General features: G+C 36.6%; 2 protein-coding genes and 1 long non-coding RNA gene across 3 annotated transcripts in view; 1 reads left to right on the top strand and 2 right to left on the bottom strand.

Moving 5' to 3' along the window:
* LOC5577145 (X-linked retinitis pigmentosa GTPase regulator) overlaps positions 1 to 3,532 on the top strand; it is a 29,166-nt gene extending 25,634 nt beyond the window's left edge. Inside the window, exons 4-5 of the mRNA XM_021843535.1 lie at positions 1,805 to 3,312; positions 3,373 to 3,532. Coding sequence (XP_021699227.1) covers positions 1,805 to 3,024 — 1,220 coding nt within the window. The 3' untranslated portion in view covers positions 3,025 to 3,312; positions 3,373 to 3,532. The remainder of the gene's footprint in view (positions 1 to 1,804; positions 3,313 to 3,372) is intronic.
* LOC5575476 (HIV Tat-specific factor 1) overlaps positions 1 to 3,826 on the bottom strand; it is a 272,213-nt gene extending 268,387 nt beyond the window's left edge. Inside the window, exon 1 of the mRNA XM_021843533.1 lies at positions 3,625 to 3,826. The gene's annotated coding sequence lies outside the window, so the exon portion shown is untranslated. The remainder of the gene's footprint in view (positions 1 to 3,624) is intronic.
* Positions 3,827 to 4,700: 874 nt separating this feature from the next.
* On the bottom strand, positions 4,701 to 14,929 carry LOC110676278. The gene is made up of 3 exons (XR_002500232.1): positions 14,508 to 14,929; positions 13,652 to 14,450; positions 4,701 to 4,832 (listed from the first exon to the last, which is right to left on the bottom strand). It is a non-coding gene; the product is annotated as an uncharacterized LOC110676278 (long non-coding RNA).
* Between the last annotated feature and the right edge of the window lie 2,955 nt (positions 14,930 to 17,884).

Here is a 17,884-nt window from a genome sequence, read left to right as displayed (position 1 = left end):
ATGTGGGCTATGATAACAGCCCTGCATTATAATATTAGTTAGAATTCAATGCAGAACTATTTTCATATTCAAATTCATAATTTGCCCATAATGATGACAAATCGTGAAAATTGAAAAATTGTATATGATTTATCAATTCATCATACTAAACAACCCAATAAACATCTGAAAACTTAAATGTTTTGAATCAACTGAAAGACTAGAAGCAAATTATATTTGAACAAGAAGGTTCGTAACCCCTGATTACACATTTTCATTAAATTAAAAATAGTTTGAATCCAATAATAATAATGGCAAAAATATAATGACACTAATTTAGAAGTGCACAGGTTGATAATTAGGCCGCGCGACGCCTCTGCCGAATAGTCCACTTTTTTGAATGATCTGAATTTTACGATGAGCCTGTGCTCAATAGCTAGTCTTCAAGTGTTCGCAATATTGGTTTCGTCCTAGACTAAAGAAAACTAGCAAAATTTAAAAATAAAACGCGGCTTTCCATGACGATTTCATAATAAAGCCACTTTTAGGGACCTTCCGGTTTGTCTCCAGGACTACGTAGTAGCCTCACGGTCACACGGTGTGTTAGATACTGATACTGTTTTCAGTGCACAAAAATAACGAGTCTCCAAAAAAAATGCGGTTTTTTGGGATGAGTCACGTGAATTGTCTACTTTCCCGGATCTTCCGATGAGCTCTCAAGTACCCATAGCTAGTCATACAATGTTGGCAATATTGGCCATGACCATGTATGTTAAAAACTAATGAGATTGAAAAAAACGCGCCTTTCCAAGCCACTTTTACGGATGTTCCGGATCTTCCGGAAGGCATATTTCAGTTTTTCTAGGAATCTTCAATATAAGTGACTCCTTAAATCACTTGAATATCTTTCGTGTTGCATGATTTACTGTTCCTACAAAATTTGAGTAGTTAAATGACAGTTTAGTATCATAAAACTGTTCGGGAAAGGAGGTTGATCAATTTTCTACCCGACTTGACCCTGGAGGACACCGGAATAACTCCGGCCACAGGCAAAATTTTGGACCACTTTTCCCAGCATAGGAAAATAGAAGAGTTGGGATTTCATATAGTGAAAGAAGTTTGCAAATCGGATAGAAAATAGCTTCACGGGATTTCACGGGAGAGATTCCTTTACCAATGTTGCCATTTTCGCCATACTTTGTCCCCAGGGAATTCAAGCATTAAGAGCATGTCATTGCTTTGTAGCTGCGAGCGTTACTACTTGGCTAAGAAAGGTGCCAGATATTAAAAATCTTAAGTTTTTTTACGTCGGCCGACGTACCGCAAAAAAGGCGTAGTTTCAAAATACGGCGTTAAAAAGGCGTTATTTAATAAAAATGACTTTAAAAAGTCTTAATGTTGTTCGACGTTTCATAATGTAAAACATTGTTTTGAAAGGATAAAAAATTCAGACGTAGGTTGTTTTTATTAAATAGCGCTTTTTTACTTCATTTTCCAAAATAACGCGGTTCAGCGTAAAAAATCAATAAACAAAAATAATAATTTTAGATAAGCGGCTTCTACGTACAGTGAACGCTCCATGAGTCGATGTTCCATTACTCGATATTGACTCATAGAACCATACGAAAAAACATAATTTCATGGTTACTATGATGTCCCCTCTATTAGCTTTCCAAAGCTTCTCTGTTCCCTGACTCGATATTTCCATGAGTCGATGGTCCCTTCAGATATCGACTCATGGAGGTTTGACTGTATTTCAGCTCCCTAATTTGAATTGTTCATAGTATAACTCATCAAAGTCAACATCCCTTCTATCTTCTTTCAGAAGAAGGAAAAGTGTTCTACAGCGGAAAAAACGTATTCCCCTTTAATGCAAAGATCGCCTCTCTCTCCGAAGCGGACAGCCTCCGGAAGTGCTCCACGGACAACAGCGAGTACACCAACGTTCCAGTCCATCTCGCCGAGTTTTCCGAACACCTGGAAAAGGAAGATGAGATTCTGGTGGGGATCGCCACAGGATTCTGTCACTTTGTAGCTCTGAGCAGCGCGGGGAACTGTTTCGGCTGGGGACACAACAGCCACCAGCAACTGGGTGGAGTCGATTCGCTCAAAATCCTTACGAGACCGGATCGTATTGGGGTGGAAGAACGCATAGTGCTGGTGGAATGTGGGAATTATTGCACCCTAATGGTATCGGAAACGAACAAACTGTACTTGGTTGGGAAGTTCCAAAAGATTACAATCCCTGTCGTGAAGGAACTTACTATGGTTGAGCTGCCTTTTAAAGTTTTATCCATTCAAATAACCAGGTATGATCTTATTTATCTGCTATTGGACGACAACCAAGTTTATCGCTGCAATCGAGTTCAAAAAATCGACGAGCTTAAGTTCAGTCGATTGGAACACTTTGACCAATTTCTTCATAGCAGCGAATGGATTACTCAAATAGCTCCGGCCGACAATTTTACATCCTTTGCAACGAACCAAGGTCGCCTATTGACGACATACGATGACGATAGTCCATTTACACCTTCGGACCACTTCCGCGAGCTGGTCAAATTCAAAGATTTCCATGTAGCCAATGTGGCGAGTGGCCTGGAGCACTCATTGGTTCTAGCATTTCCCAGACAGATTCAAACACCGGCCATCGAGATTGACTTCTGCGAAGCAGTTCAAAGTATAGAGGCAGCCATCTGTAACGAGGAACAAAAGGTACGCAATGGGACACCAATGCCACCCCCACGAATCGAGCTAAACGATGAATTCATCCGACAGGAGAAGAAAAGGCTACGCCACGAACGAATCGCAAACGAACTTTCCAAGGATGAATGCATTGAAATCGAAACCGGCGAAGCGAAAGTGCGCTTCATCGACAATGGAGTCGACATAACGTCGATGGTAATCGTTTCGGAAGACCAAAACACCCTCGGGGAACACATGATGAATGAGAAAAATCGTTTGGATCCTAAATATGCGTCCCACAGCGAAATCATGAGAGACAATTTGCTGCAAACGAAAACTCCAACGCCGAACATTGCCAGCTGATTGACTACAGTGATGAGGATAATGGAAGCATCTCGTCTCAGTCCACTTTCAACGATGAAGATGAATTGACGCAACCTTACACCCCGACGACGATCAAAGGGGACAGGAAGCCGGTGGCCAGCAACGATCCGAACAACAACCAGGATGAAGACCGGAAACTGAGCGTCGAGAGCAAAAGCAGTCAGGGAAGTACCACTTCCCGTACCAGAATGAAACAGTTCCTGAGGGGCCTAAAAGCAAAGAGTATGGACGTTAGCTGTCGCAATGCTGGGACGGTTCTAAACGATGGTACAGATTTGAAATCTTACCTTTAAAGTTGAATTGGCACTTATTCCCCTGTATTTCCAGATAAGAAGTATTCGAAGGACGACCAGGAAATAAGACCGGAAGATCGAGCCTCAAAAGTATGCAGTTTGATGTAATTTTTGGAGTTTTCGATCCCAAACAATTGGCATAAATCCAACAAAATATTAACTTTTATAATAAATGATATTGCACTAAAGTAGAATTCGCAAACGATTCAAAATCATTTTGTTTACGTTATCACAAACATAACCAAGAAGGATGGGATTTTTAAACAGCAGTAATATGTCCTCCTACCTTCAATCCGGTTAACAGGCAATGGTCCACCAACTTCACCTTTCATCCGACTTCAAGACAACAATATCCGAAACTTATTTCCGCACAAACAACACAAATATTCTTCGATTCCAATTCACCGGCAATCAAGAACGCGACCGCGAAAACTGCACCGAAGCAATGAACTGGCAAACGCATAGAAAACGTAAATAAATAAACAAGGTGACAAAAACAACCAAACAAAAAAACAACAAATCGAGCGTGCAGTTTACAATGCTTGAATCTGTCGTCAGCTGTCAGTTATCACACACTGAAAAACAATTTTTTTTTGGAATAAGCCATTTTATGAGACGTTTCGAATCATATGGTTTCCGTTTGTTTACCAGCTTTGAAAGTTTCTGGCGGGCCGATTTATTTACGTTTCTTCTAGCGCTACATTTGGAAGGAGCATATTCAATAATGGCGCTGGTGGCAATGCAACAAAGTTTTTAATGTTCGCATGTAAAATTTAAATCAGTAGGCAGGGAAGATATTTTTCATCTACGTTACCTGTAATACATGTAAACCGGGCAGAAACATGCGCTGAAAGAGACGGGGAAGTCATCGGCAACAAAAATGTGACCAGCGCCATTCAGATATCATGCTAGTTTTTTCAACAACAACAACACAGCAAAAAAAGTTGTTGAATATTACATCGAAACCGCTGCAACCAAGTCATTCCCTCGGTCGTGTCATATTACACAGCCCGACGTACTCGCGAGCTATTGGTGTAATAAACACGACCGATGTAATTATTCCGATGTAATAATTTCAACGTACATAATACGATGTAATCGACGCGATGTAATATGAAAGCTATGTAATCTGAGCAATTGAAAAGAAAAAAAGTAATCTCAAATTCTGTTCAATGGTTGATTAAATTGCTTTTTTATCCTTTTTCGATCTTAAATCATATTTATGATTTAAAATCGAGTTTTTCGCTTGCAGATTGAGTTATTTAGTATTGTAATTTTGGAATTGTTAAAAGCAATTTAATCAACCATTGAAGAGAATTTAATAGGAGAAAGATAAAATATGTTTGAAACAAAAAATATCAGTACAGTCATTTAAATCATCAATTATTTTATTGCATCATTTATAACATTTTTGTTGCATTGAATAGTTTTTCAAATGATGGAGCAGAATGGCCGGGAAGCTTCAACAGAGCCCGTTCATGTTTTCGCACCGATCTAAAAAAAAGGAAAGAAAATACCGAATTATTATATAAGTACATATTTAGGATTTTAGTATTCTACATTAACGGATCGACAAGTCTATAGTAAATATTCGAGGAAGTATTGTTAGGTGAAACGGAAGTTTTATTCGAATATTTCACAGAAATGTCATTTTGATTTAGGAAAATTCCTAAATGCAAAGGTTTCAACTAATTCGCTTCAGGAAATTCTCCTACCATAACTTCGCCTGACATTTTAGAAATTCTGAAACAGTTTTCTCATCTAATAATTTTTGAGGAATTTTTCTTCTGGTCATACTGTTGAAATTTCAACCGAGATCCCTCTGAGGTTTTCAAGTTTATTTTCGTTAGATAAGCGCTTCGAACTTACCTGCTTTGCTCTTGTCCACAATGGATCAGCAGAAATTTTCTCGTTTTATTTTGTATGGGGAAAGGCTTCCAGTTTCTTGTAAATGAAAGCAATAATCGAAAAAATATTTGGTATGCGTGATAGTCACTATCACTTCGTACATCCAGTACCAAATATGTTTTCATAAATAGTTCCCAATTTTGAAAAATAATTCGTTAGATGCATTTCGCCATACAAATATTTTTCGTGTTACCTTTTAGCGATTTTTCGTGCATAGACACTAGTGCATGTGCGTTACTCTTACTTACCCATTCCACCATGAATTCCACTACAGATTCCTCTTGAAGTTCAAATAATTGTATTAGGTGATTTGCACAATGCAGTAAGATTTTCCAAACTAGATATTGAAAGGACCATCGAGTAAAGGTGGTGCCGAGACACATAACACACATTTTTAAAATGTTTGAACTTTACATTATTTTAATCAATTGCTTTCATAAAAGTAATTTCACAACTAAAATATGTATTTTAAATATAATTCTTAGAATAAACCCTCGAGGATTTTTTATGCAATTCGAGGAAGAAACTGTGATTGGATTTTTAAAGAAATTCTTACGAAAATAGCTGTAAAAATAAACCTAACAAATCTGACTTATGACCTTCTTGAGAAATTTACTTTTATAAAGTTTTGACACATCTCAGCAAAAATTGCTTAGCACTTTCAATCCCTTTTAAATAAATAAAAATAATTCAAAATACAAATTCAATTGAAGAAAATACTGGATTTTCAGCCCACTGCTGATGTATTGCAAAAGGAAATGGTGGGTGTCTTGGGAAAATCTCTTAACGAATTTCTAAAATAATCTGCTTTGCGTATTTTTTTTATAGAATTTCAGTATTGGAAAATCCCATACTCTCTTAAAAAACAAGTTACACAAAATCGATCTCTTCTGGGCCAATACACCGTGTGTGTTATTTTCTAACATTCTGATAATCGATGTTTGCTGAATTTTGCTTTTTTAACTTCACAACGAACAAAGATGCTTAGTATTGCAGAGCTTCTTTATGTGTCATATACTTTGCAAAATAGAAGAAGAAATAATCCCAGGAGCAGTTTTTTTTTCAGAATTTGTAATGAGTTCGTCTACTTAATATTAGGATTACCTAACGTGTGGAAATCAATTTTCCACTTACTTTGTCGTGTTGCTGCTTGATTTACAATAATAGCAAAGTACTATTGCATATCGAGTTGTGACACGACGAAGAATAAAAATCTGATTTTCACACGTTGGTCAAGCCATTTTCTAAAGCAAAACAGATTAATGAAATATGCAATAGAATTGAACCATTGTTCTCCTTTTATTAATTCATATTTCTGTCATTTTTTATTATTTTTTTCTTTTTATATTTTCCGATCTCCACAATTGTTCATTGTCGTACTTCCTTCTGGAGACTTCTAAAGAAGCTGCCGCATTATGTGGGATGTAAACGATGGTGATGATTTTGTTCCGATCTCACTCAGTTCTAGCGAAATGCTATCTGAAAATTTAATTTCGTATTAATAATTAGCAATTTATTACCTTTCATTATCATTCAAACGGTATGAAATCCATTCTAGCCTTATGTGTTCGAGTTCTATAGATATTTTAATGCTTTATAAGGCGGCGTCCATTTATTACGTAACGCTAAAATTGGAAATTTTTGACCCCCTCCCCCCCCTCCGTAACGCTTTTTGTATGAAAAATTTTAAACTTTTGTATGAGCCGTAACACTTGAGCCTACACCCCCCCTCCCCCTTGAGCGTTACGTAATTTGTGGATGCCGCCTAAGGGAAAATTTATGAAATTCGTTTTGCCTGAGTGCAGGGAATCCACTCAAAATCAGTGTTCAAATCCCGGATTTTTTCCAGATGTCCAAAAGTTTAAAACCGGATTATCGTAGTTCTACAACTAAATATTTTTTAGACATTTTAGTGGAAAATTTTGATATATGATTTTCAAATTATTTGGGTTTAAACTATAGATTCTGAACCAATGTTTTCAAATATTTTTTTTACCGATCAAAAAATCTATGTAGTTTAATAACATCAGAATACCATTTCATTTTTATGCTATAAATTGTCAAATATTGAAAATATTAGCAATACCATTGCATGCATAAATGTTGAATTATACATAATAGAGGTTCATTAGAATCTAATCACTAATTCTTAGAATGCTTGTTTTTGAATATCAAATATTAGTTAATACAAAACTTTGGCAACTTTTTCGCTGTCATACAAAATGCTCAATTTTTTAGGACTTAATGTAAGAACTTTATGAATAAAAAATAAAGAAAATTTTAAAATACTGTGGATTATAATCGTTTTAAATTTTGAAATAGTTCTGAATAAACAGATATAAAACAATGATTGAGAATATAAAAGACCTAGAGATGTTTTATGCAAACTATCATGAATTGTCAGAACTAGCTGAAGTTACTCTTAGACCAGGTTTTTGTATTTTAGATGTACCGTAAAACGGAGCGAATAGAAAAAGTGGGGCGAATAGAAACATGGCGATCTACAGTTAGAATAGTCACATTTCTGTAATTATAAACTTTAAAAACCTACTGAAATATATTTTCCTCCATTAGTTCAATAGCAACAGAGTAGCGATAGCCCATTTTCAAATAAAAAAAAATACATTTATTATAAAAAATAATAAGAAGAAAATATCAAAATCCCAACCATTTTTGACATCTTGAAACATTCGCCATTTTTGTCGATTTCCAAAATGAATAAAAATTGAAATTGTTTTTGATAATTTTATTTTTTTTCTTCACTAAGTAAATACATTTTGATATTTCATCAAGATGCACTTGAAAAAGTGGTCATTGTTTCATTTCAATGGAAAAAGTATTGATATTTACTGAACAGTGTTTCTATTCGTCCCATTTCGGGATGAATAGAAACATACAACATTTCCATAAATATTTGGATATTACAATTATTATTTTTCAACAGCAGTTGGGGTCTCAGCTAAGGAAGAAGTGACCCATATTTGATGCTAATAAAATTGGTTTTTATCCACACGGTTCAAGTTGTAGACATTGAAACATGTCGGAGAGTGTTTCTATTCGCCCCATTTGGCGGTATCAATTTGACAAAAAATAATACATTTAACTTTGGAATTCGTTCATGAAAATATTTGGTATGGTCAAATAACCCTCTTCTTCTTTCTGGCGTGACGTCTCAACTGGGGCTGAGCTTGTTTCTCAGCTTAGCCACGAAAATCAAGAATGTTTATCAAATGATCTGAAAGTGCCTTAAATCATCGAATTCAGATATGAAGAAATAGTCTATTTGATCTTAAGAAAAAAATATCCTTTCCCTTAAATGGGATTCAGAAGTTCTGGAGAGCGTTTTGTATGTTTTCTTTGGAGAAATCAGGGCTGGTAAAATTAAAAATAAGAACTTTATAAACCTCTTTCTTGAAAAAAACAAAAAAAAAAGAGAAAGCACGAGATGAGATTCCTATGTTGAACAGAATTTTTTTTAAGTTTAATTTCAAGTCCCTATTTGGAATTTCTCATGACATTACGACAAGTAGAACAGCTCGATTTACTATAGATTTCTTTCACATATTACTCCACAGATCTCTTCAGGAGTTTGTTTTGAAATTTGTCACAAACTTTCTAAGTAATAGAGGTTCCATGAATTTCGTTTTTATACCTTTGAAAATTCAATCTGAATTTTTTCTAAGGATAATCACATCAGGAATCATCCATCAAAAAATATTCCATTGATTTCCCTAGGACTTTCTCCAGCTGCTCTGAAAGCTTCAAGAATTGAAAGTTCCTTCATGAATGTCTCCATTTTTTATTTAATTTTTTTTTTTTTAATGAAGCCTTCAAATATTGTTTCATCCAGCGAAAGATCAAGGAAATTTTTTAGATCATGAGAAAATAAAAAAAATGCGTCGAATTTTGAAAACAAAAGTGTGTGAGTTCCAAGTACGCCTTGATGGATTTCTACTAGTATCTCTGGAAGACTTTCTAATTTTTTGATAAAATTCTTAATAAAATATTTTAACAACATATAATTAAGATTGAGTAGTTTCATTTGACAAAATATTTGAGAATTGTTTGAATCGCAGCAACAATATTTTATGATATGCTGGAGACAACCCAAGAGAAGTTTCCGGAGGAACTTAATGAGGAATCGTTTGTCAAATAAATCGAGGAATTCTTGGAAACATTTATAATAGATATCATTAAATAATTTTTGAAGCAATTCCTGAGAGTAATAGTGGATGAATATTTGAAAAATCCTTATGAAAATGCCTGTAATAAATGAAAAAATCGGCTTAGGAGTTATTGTAGGATTTTGTGAAAAAATGTCGAAACGACTTTTTCCAAAAACTCTGGAATAAACTTTTGTGGAGGCGATGGAGTGCTCTAGGTTTTTAGACCAAATTCTGAAGAAATTTCTCTCAGCATCCATTGAAAAATCGCTGGTAGCATCTCTGGAGTATCTGGAAGTATTGAAGAAGTAATCACTGGAGAAATTACTAGGATTATTGAAGTATTCCTCGCGAGATCTAAGAATAATATCAATAAGAACTTGTGGAATAGTTGCTTAATAGTTTTTGGAGTTTCTAGAATTTTGCGTTAGCATTCACTGCAAGTATATTAAAAAAGTGACTTTAGAGATATTTTTTATTGAAATAGAGACATTAGAGACCATTACCGAAAATAGAGATTTACATTAAAATAATGACCAAGACTTCAAAAGAAAATTTTCTTACTTGAAAAATCTGCTATTTGTCGTGCCTGTTGTAATTTTCCCTACGAAGTTTATTATTTTTATATAATAGACGAAAAAAACTTGTATTTACTTTTTTTTATTTTTTTTTAATGTTTTCAACTTATTGTCTGCTCATGAACAACACCCATCTGGAGCTGTAGTTTCTTTTACCAATTTGGCAATCTTAAAATTCCCTGTCTAAACATGTTTTATATTGAATAATTAAAAATCGTTGAAAGGACTGAACATGTTAAGTAGTGTTTTGATAGCGGCGCAGCCGAAACAAATTTTGATTGAAGAGATTTTGTGTCATAAAAACGACATATTCTACCATCTATTACTGTTTCAAAATAATTTCCCTGAGTGTAGCTGAAATTCTCTGAGAATTCCAATTTTTTTCCAGGTTTAAAAAAATCCCCTGATAATTCAAGGTTTTCCAGGTTTTTCCAGGTAGTAGACACCCTGAACTGTCAATCAATCTTCTATTTGAACTAAAAATATGATGTAGGGGAAAATGGGGCAGTTTGGCCACCTTAAGGAAAAGCCGATAAAAGTGCTGAAATTCACGGATAAATTATTGATTTTTCAAAATTTGGCATTTTTCGAGTCGATTTTTTACTGATGGGGCGATATGAGCACCCCATTTTTGATTGCAGAATAATCTCATATAATCTAAAAAATTAATTATGTTGTTACTACACTTGAAAGTTATTAGTATTTATAAATACTCCGTACAAGAAGATATAATTTTTTAAGAACATTCTAACAGTCAAACATCATCATTCTGAAATGATGATATTTAAAAGAGTAATTTGGGGCAATATGGGCAGTTTTTTCCAATATCATTTATTTATTTCTCTTCGAGTTTTGAGCACTGACTTGTATCATGCCTATTGCTTCATTTCCTCATATGCTTTGGGGTTGCATGTTATTTCAGATGAAATTTCCAGAATTTATGCAGTTTTCAAGGGGTGTTCATTTCACCCCATTGACCAAACCGCCTCGACTATCCCTAATCTTTCGCAGAATACTCGATAAAAAAGGTTGATATAAGCCCCTATACATAGGAACTTATAGAAGAACTTATGAAGAATTCCTGGATGATTTTCTGGAAACTGCTAGAAGAATTTATAAAGTATTTTGCAGTGAAATACTTCTTGGAGAACCTCCTGAAACTTGGAGAAACCTATAGAATCTCCTGAAGAAATACTGGGGGAATTCCTGAAGGAACTCTTCGAGGAATTCTTGAAGGAATTTCTGGATAAATATTTGAAGAAACTTTCAGGAATTTCAGAGGAATGGTAGCATGCGAGTTGTATTCCTGTGGCAATTTTCCTAGTAATTTTTGAGAGAAATGCTGGTGGAATTCCTGACAGAAATCCTGGTGATACACCATGGAGGACCTTGGAGTTCTGTTTCAAAGGTGGAATATTGTGCTCTGCAAGATGAATCCACGAAATGCGATTATCTGAAAATGTCGATATACCGTCGCAGTGATATTCAAAATCACCAAATGTTTCAGATTTAGCAAATTTGAAACATTTGCGTTCTTGAAGAACGAAAAAATCCAAGCCTACTTTAGTTTTGACATTGCGTTTGAATTGCGCGCATATCTTCTGCGCGTTACCGCCGCCGCTGGATGTGGATTTAAAATGAGCGCCGCAATACCTATAGAAACTTTGAGAAGAACTCTAGAGGAATTTATGAATGAACTTATAGTGGAATTCCTGACGGAAATCCTAGTGGAATCTGTTGGAATCGCGATACTGTCGCACCTAGGTAGAAGAGCATTTGAGCGCGTCGGTTGAGAAGCATGCGTCATCGTAGGTAAAAGTATGGAAGATTCGTTGAGAGAGGTATGATATTTGTGTATGGTGTTGAATTGTAAATGTATACCCGGTTTGAATAAAGCGAATGCTGATTGAGGTATCAGTCAGTATCTGTCTGGGTGATAGGTACAACTTCTGCAACAACCTTCTTTCTACCTATATGATTTTCAATCGGTTTTGGACGGGCCAGCCTCGCTAGGATCTGCGTGGTCTCAGCGGAACAGCTTCTCAACAGAATCCTTGGAGGAACTCCTGGGGGCATTCCTGGAGAAATTCTCGAAGGAACTTCTGGATGAATTCCTGAATGAACCCCTAATGGAATTACTGGATAAACTCCTGGACAAATTTCTAGGGAACTCCTAGATGAATTCCGAAAGGTATTATCAAAGCAACTTCTTATGGAATTACTTGAAGTATTCCTGGATCCCGCGTAAATTTTTTGGGGAAGTCCTGGAGGAATTTCTAGAGTTATTTCTTTGACAGTTCCTGTAGGAACTACTGGTCGATTTCTTGATGAAATTCGTGTAAAAATTAATGAAAAAAACTTGGTGGAATTGCTTAAATTTCTGATGGAACTCATGAAAGAATTTCTGAAGGAATCCCTTCCAAGGGGAACTCTTGTAGAAATCCATGAATAAATCTTTTGGTGGAATCCACAGGGAAATCCTGGAGGAATTCCTTATTTAATTCGTGAAGCATCTTATAACTCTTCGGTATATTTTCGAAAAAAAAAAGTCCTAGAAGAATTACTGAAGGACCTCCGAGACGCATTCTTGAAGGAACTACTTCTCAAAATTCTTCGAAAACATTCTACAAACATTTTTTTTTTTTAAATTATGGTGGATTTTGATGGCTAACTCGATGGTCCCTTGGATCGCATTGATTTCGTGTTCTGTAACTCGACACCTCCCTAACTCGATGGTCCCTTCAACAGTCACTATTGATATTATCAAGGCCAGAATTCACAGTGAGTGAAAAACTTTATAGTACTAGAACACCATAGGAGACCGCTAAACATTACCTAATCATAGAATGGCTTTTTGCTCTATTAAATTAAGTAGATACTCTATGCTCTTATCCGCAACCCGGAATTCCTTAGGATATTCCCGGAGAAGTCCTGGAGGCACTCCCTCAAGAATTTCTTGAGGAACACCTGGAGGAATCCCGAAACGAACTCCGAGGGAATTTCTAACGGAACTCCGAGATGAATTCCTCGAGGTACTTCTGAAGAAAATCCTGGAGAGATTACTGTACGAACTCCGGAAGAAATTACTTGAGGAACTAGGGTAAGAAACTTCTGGATGCATTTAATCAAAATTTCTGCTGGATTTTTTAGAGTATTTTCTAGAGAATTTTTTTAAGGAACTCCTAATTCCCTTCATTGGCATTAAAATCTTGAAGATACTCTTGAAGGAACGCCTGGAGAAATTGCTGAAAGAAATATTTGAGAAGTTCTTGGAGGAATCCCTGAAGGAATCACTGAAGTAAAGTCTGAATGGACTCGTAATGGAATTATTGAAGGAATCTTTGAAGGTTCTGTTATATTTCCAGTGTTGCAATAAATAACACAAAGAAATTAAACTGAAAACTTCACTAAGTAGGCTTCAAGTGTGGAATTAGGAATCGTATTTCCGACTAATATTAAACCAATCACATGCGATCAAGAAATAGCTTGATTGCGAATCGCTGCATAGAGGGATCTATGTGGTGACCGGCCGAAACAACGTAAGCTCCCGCCAAACCATCTCCGATTGACCGTTGTTTCGACCGATCACCACGATAGTTCGGAAGAAAGGGAAACATTTAATGTTCCCTCCGGACACGACACCTCCCAAAACAGCAAATCTTACCTTACCAATAAGCAGTCGCATTTAAACTTTGATGTTCATTTTGAAAGCCAAGTCAGCTCGATTGAAGGGAATATAGCAAAGTCCCCCCCGAGCCGCACGGTGAGGCTTCCTGCTCAGATACTCGCCCAGGATTTCGCACACCAGCTGTTCAGCTTCCGTTTGGATCTGCTGCTGATTGCGCTTCTGTTGGTTCTCGCGGTCGATGATCCGGGGCCCGGGTCACGGGCGTTTCTGCGCCGCGGACGAGGGACATTATCCAGTCGTGGTTCTCCTTGGCGATCTCCTGCTCCAGCTGTTCGATTCTCTCATCCTTGGGCTGAAGCACGTGCAGCGGTTCCTTGTACTCGTTGGCATGAACCTTCAACCGCTCGAAGCATTCGTCCTTGAAGGCCTTCGTGAGCAGCGACAGCGTTTCTTCGAATTCCTTCTCTTTCTGTTTGAGCCGCTGGCAGACTTCGTCGTGCTGTTTCTGCAGTCGGGCGGTGATCGTTCCGTGATCCTGCTGAAGCACCGACAGCTTCTTCTCGGTCAAGTCCTTGTGCGCGAAGAATGATCGGGGCCACGGATTTCTGCTGCGGTTTGACGGTTGTTCCGGACATGATTTCGTACTCGTGATCGAGCAGCTATTGCGCCAGCTGACTCATGTCGGTACTGGTCTTGCTCAGCACAGTTCGGATGTTCTGCGAAGGACCCAGATCGCCTTGTTCGTAGACTTACGTGATATTTCCTGGAGAAATTTCTGAGGCCACTCCTGGGGGAATTTTTGATGAAACTTCTGGATGACGTCCTGGGGGATCTTCTGAAAAAAAAATCCTAAAACAACTTCTGAAGGAATTTTTAATTTGTGTCAACTTACCTTTGAATCAAGTTAGGTATTATAATAAAGCCGGAACTATTAATAATTACAAATAAAAGAAGCGATCGCGGACGCGCGTGGAAGCCGCCATGACACTTCGACCGAAACCACCGAGCAGTGTCAGTGGGCAGTGTTGCGAGACTGATTATTGTATTCGTATCGCATGCGAAAAAGCATTGAGTTTGTGTAATATCACTAAAGTATGTCGGAATGACTTGGTTGCAGCTGTTTCTGTGTAATATTTATATATTTCAGATGTGAATATTACACAAGTTCAATGTGATGAAAAATTGTAAAGTTTTTTCAGTGTAATTTAGTAGCGATGTAATATAACATCAAGAAGATGTTATTTTGCACTTGAAACAAGCGGTTACGTCGAATTATTATTACATCGGCATGAATTACGTCGATGCAAATTACATTATTTTTTTGCTGTGAATGAGCGGCCCGCCAGAAAACGTCATTCGAACGTCTCGTAAAATGGCTTATTTTGTTCGTTATATGGTGAGGTCCATCTCACACGGTAAGAGATTTCTACTTTGGATTATGAATTGGATACACATACTCCGAAATCGATCAATATCAAACGCAACGCATGAACACTGAATAAAATCACCCGCCTTAAGGCGAAACTGGATTGGATTTCCATGTTCGGCTTTCACGATTTTTCATATTTTTTTGGTTCATTATTTTCAAAATCGGTTTTCGTCGAAAGATAGAGGAAGGTTCAAGGTATCTTCTGATTTTTTTTCCTAGTGGAAAATGTTTTCCGTTTTCGAGATTACCATTTTCCTGTGAATTTTTTTTGATTTCCCCTGAGCCAACTTTTGGCTTTGCACGCCGATATCTCGCAAAGTTGATACGGAAACGCAAAATTTGGAACTCGTCCAAAGATGGGGAATTTTACAAGAAACATATTCGCCGAAGACACCATATGTGGAAAATGCGTGTTTCGCGAGATTACCATTTTTCTAGGGAGCGTTCCACGGAAATTTTCATCACCCAGTAGTATCATACGCATGCGTGTATGTGTAAAACAAAAAACCAGCAGCAGATGACCGGTTTGCTCGGTCAATTACGGACGGCACAAAACGGAGAACGAAAATCATCAAGGACGGGTGGGATATTTGAACAGATTCCTGCAGCAGCAAACACATTTTAGCCATAGACTGGTGGATTGATGCAATGAGAGAGTTGGCATCATTCCTTCTGTCCTCGTTTGCCTGTTGCATTCGTACAACCGTTGTCAATTTGTTTGGCTCTATAAAATCCTCATTCGCAAGTCTATAGAAATAGTGGCTATACTCGCTATTTGCATTGCGTTGAAGCGTGAGCGTAACTTATATTTTGAGCAAATCGATTTACTCTGTAAAGGATTTATTGATGTGAATATCAATAATTTGCAACAAGTTTGTTCATGGTGGATCAGATTAGATTATATTCTTAGAAATTCAATGGCTATAAATTCAAAACTGCTAGTTTTGAGTACAACCAAGAAATACATACGAGAAGCAAATTGTTTCTAAAAATGGAGGAACTGTTTAGGACAACGAAAAATACTGAGATTTCCTTTCCACTTTTGGTCGATTTACAAATACTGGGGATAATTTAAGTAACATAAGACAGTCTGAGAATAATCGGATTTTCTATATTGTTTTCTGGATTAGTAGTGAATGCTCAGGAATACTGAACGAATGATTCTGGCAGTGACATATATGATTTTTGCAAATATAAAGAAACACTGGAATAGTTTATTGATGAATTTTCATCACATAATGATTAATATGTGCAACATGGGAATACTTCAGTTTCACTGTGAACTTCTTCAATAATTTTTAAACTATTCGTTATTGTTTCGAGCTACTGGAATAATATTTAAGTAAATCAGTGATTCCCAACCTTTTTGAGGGTGCGACCCCCTATGAATTTTAACAAACTTTCCGCGGACCTCTAAAAGTGATTGAGGGATCAATGCAAGAATTCTTCGAACACCAATCGAAGTTCACTAAAAATCTTACCAAGAGTCATTCAAACATCTTAGTAAGGTTTGATAAGAACTTTCTAAATGATCATACCACAATCCAACAAAAATCAGTTGGTTGAGAAGATTTCAACAAAAACAACCGACAGAAATTTTTCAAAAGTTTTTACAAGAGTACCCATAATCAAGATTAAACCGAGAAACGTTGTAAATTTGTTTTACAAGATGTGAAATATTTTTTCGGGTATACCCAAGGCTTCTACAAAAATCCGCGAAATCAAAATATCTAATGATTCCATCTATGCAACTGCTTCGAATATACTAAAATAATTTTTTAATGAGCTTTTAAGGAACCAGATAACAGTCATTGGAAAAATTCGTAAAACTTTTCATCATTAACTCTACAGAAAATCTTGTCCGATATCCGTCAAGAATTATACTGATGGAAATAGTGAAGAATCTCATTTTGTTTTTTTAAATCCCTTCAATATTTCGCTGCGGAACTGCTCAGAAGCTTTTCGAGGATCTCATCAAGGATCCAGGATGCCAGGAATTTTCTAATAACAATGCTATAGAAATGATGTTCATTCTGTTTTCTAGTTTGCACTAAAAAACATACAAATTTAGTGAGGTAAAGTTATACTGCGCATCCCGCTAATTTGAACGATACTCCATGTAAACCATCGGGGCTTATTTTTAATTTGAACTTGTAGTTACCCTCAGCACAACGAAAAAAACATGTTTGTTTTGGATTCTGTGTCTTGTTTCACAACGTTCCATTTCTCTTCAACCATTTTTAATTTGAACGATTGACGGGGTCTTCCTTAGCCGAGTGGTTAGAGTGCACGGCTACAAAGCAAATTCATGCTGAAGGTATCTGGGTTCGATTCCCGGTCGGTCCAGGTTCTTTTCGTAAAGGAAATTTCCTTGACTTCCCTGGGCATATAGTATCATCGTACTTGCCACACGATATACGAATGCGAAATTGGCAACTTTGGCAAAGAAAGCCCTCAGTTAATAACTGTGAAAGTGCTCATAAGAACACTAAGCTGAGCAGCAGGCTCTGTCCCAGTGAGGATGTAATGCCAAGTAGTAAAAATGATGGGATCGAGTCCTTTTAAATAACGATCACTTGTAAAACAAGCGATGTTATAAATTCCTCTTATTTACTTTTCAATTCAAAAATGACACGTATTTAAAACAGCTTCGCGGACCCCCTGAGAAATCTGTACGGCCCCCTAGGGGTCCACGGACCACCGGTTGGGAAACTCTGAAGTTAATAGGAAGGATAATTTTGACATTATGTTTAAACGTTACAATAAATTACAATATTTTCAAATTATTGGTACCTAATAAAATCTTCTGAGAGTAATATTGAGAGAAAAATATGGAAGTG

This window comes from Aedes aegypti, chromosome 2, assembly GCF_002204515.2.
Source record: "Aedes aegypti strain LVP_AGWG chromosome 2, AaegL5.0 Primary Assembly, whole genome shotgun sequence".
Lineage (NCBI taxonomy): Eukaryota > Metazoa > Arthropoda > Insecta > Diptera > Culicidae > Aedes > Aedes aegypti.
The sequence above is the reverse complement of the archived record's forward strand: the minus strand, read 5'-3'. Positions and strand labels throughout refer to the sequence as shown.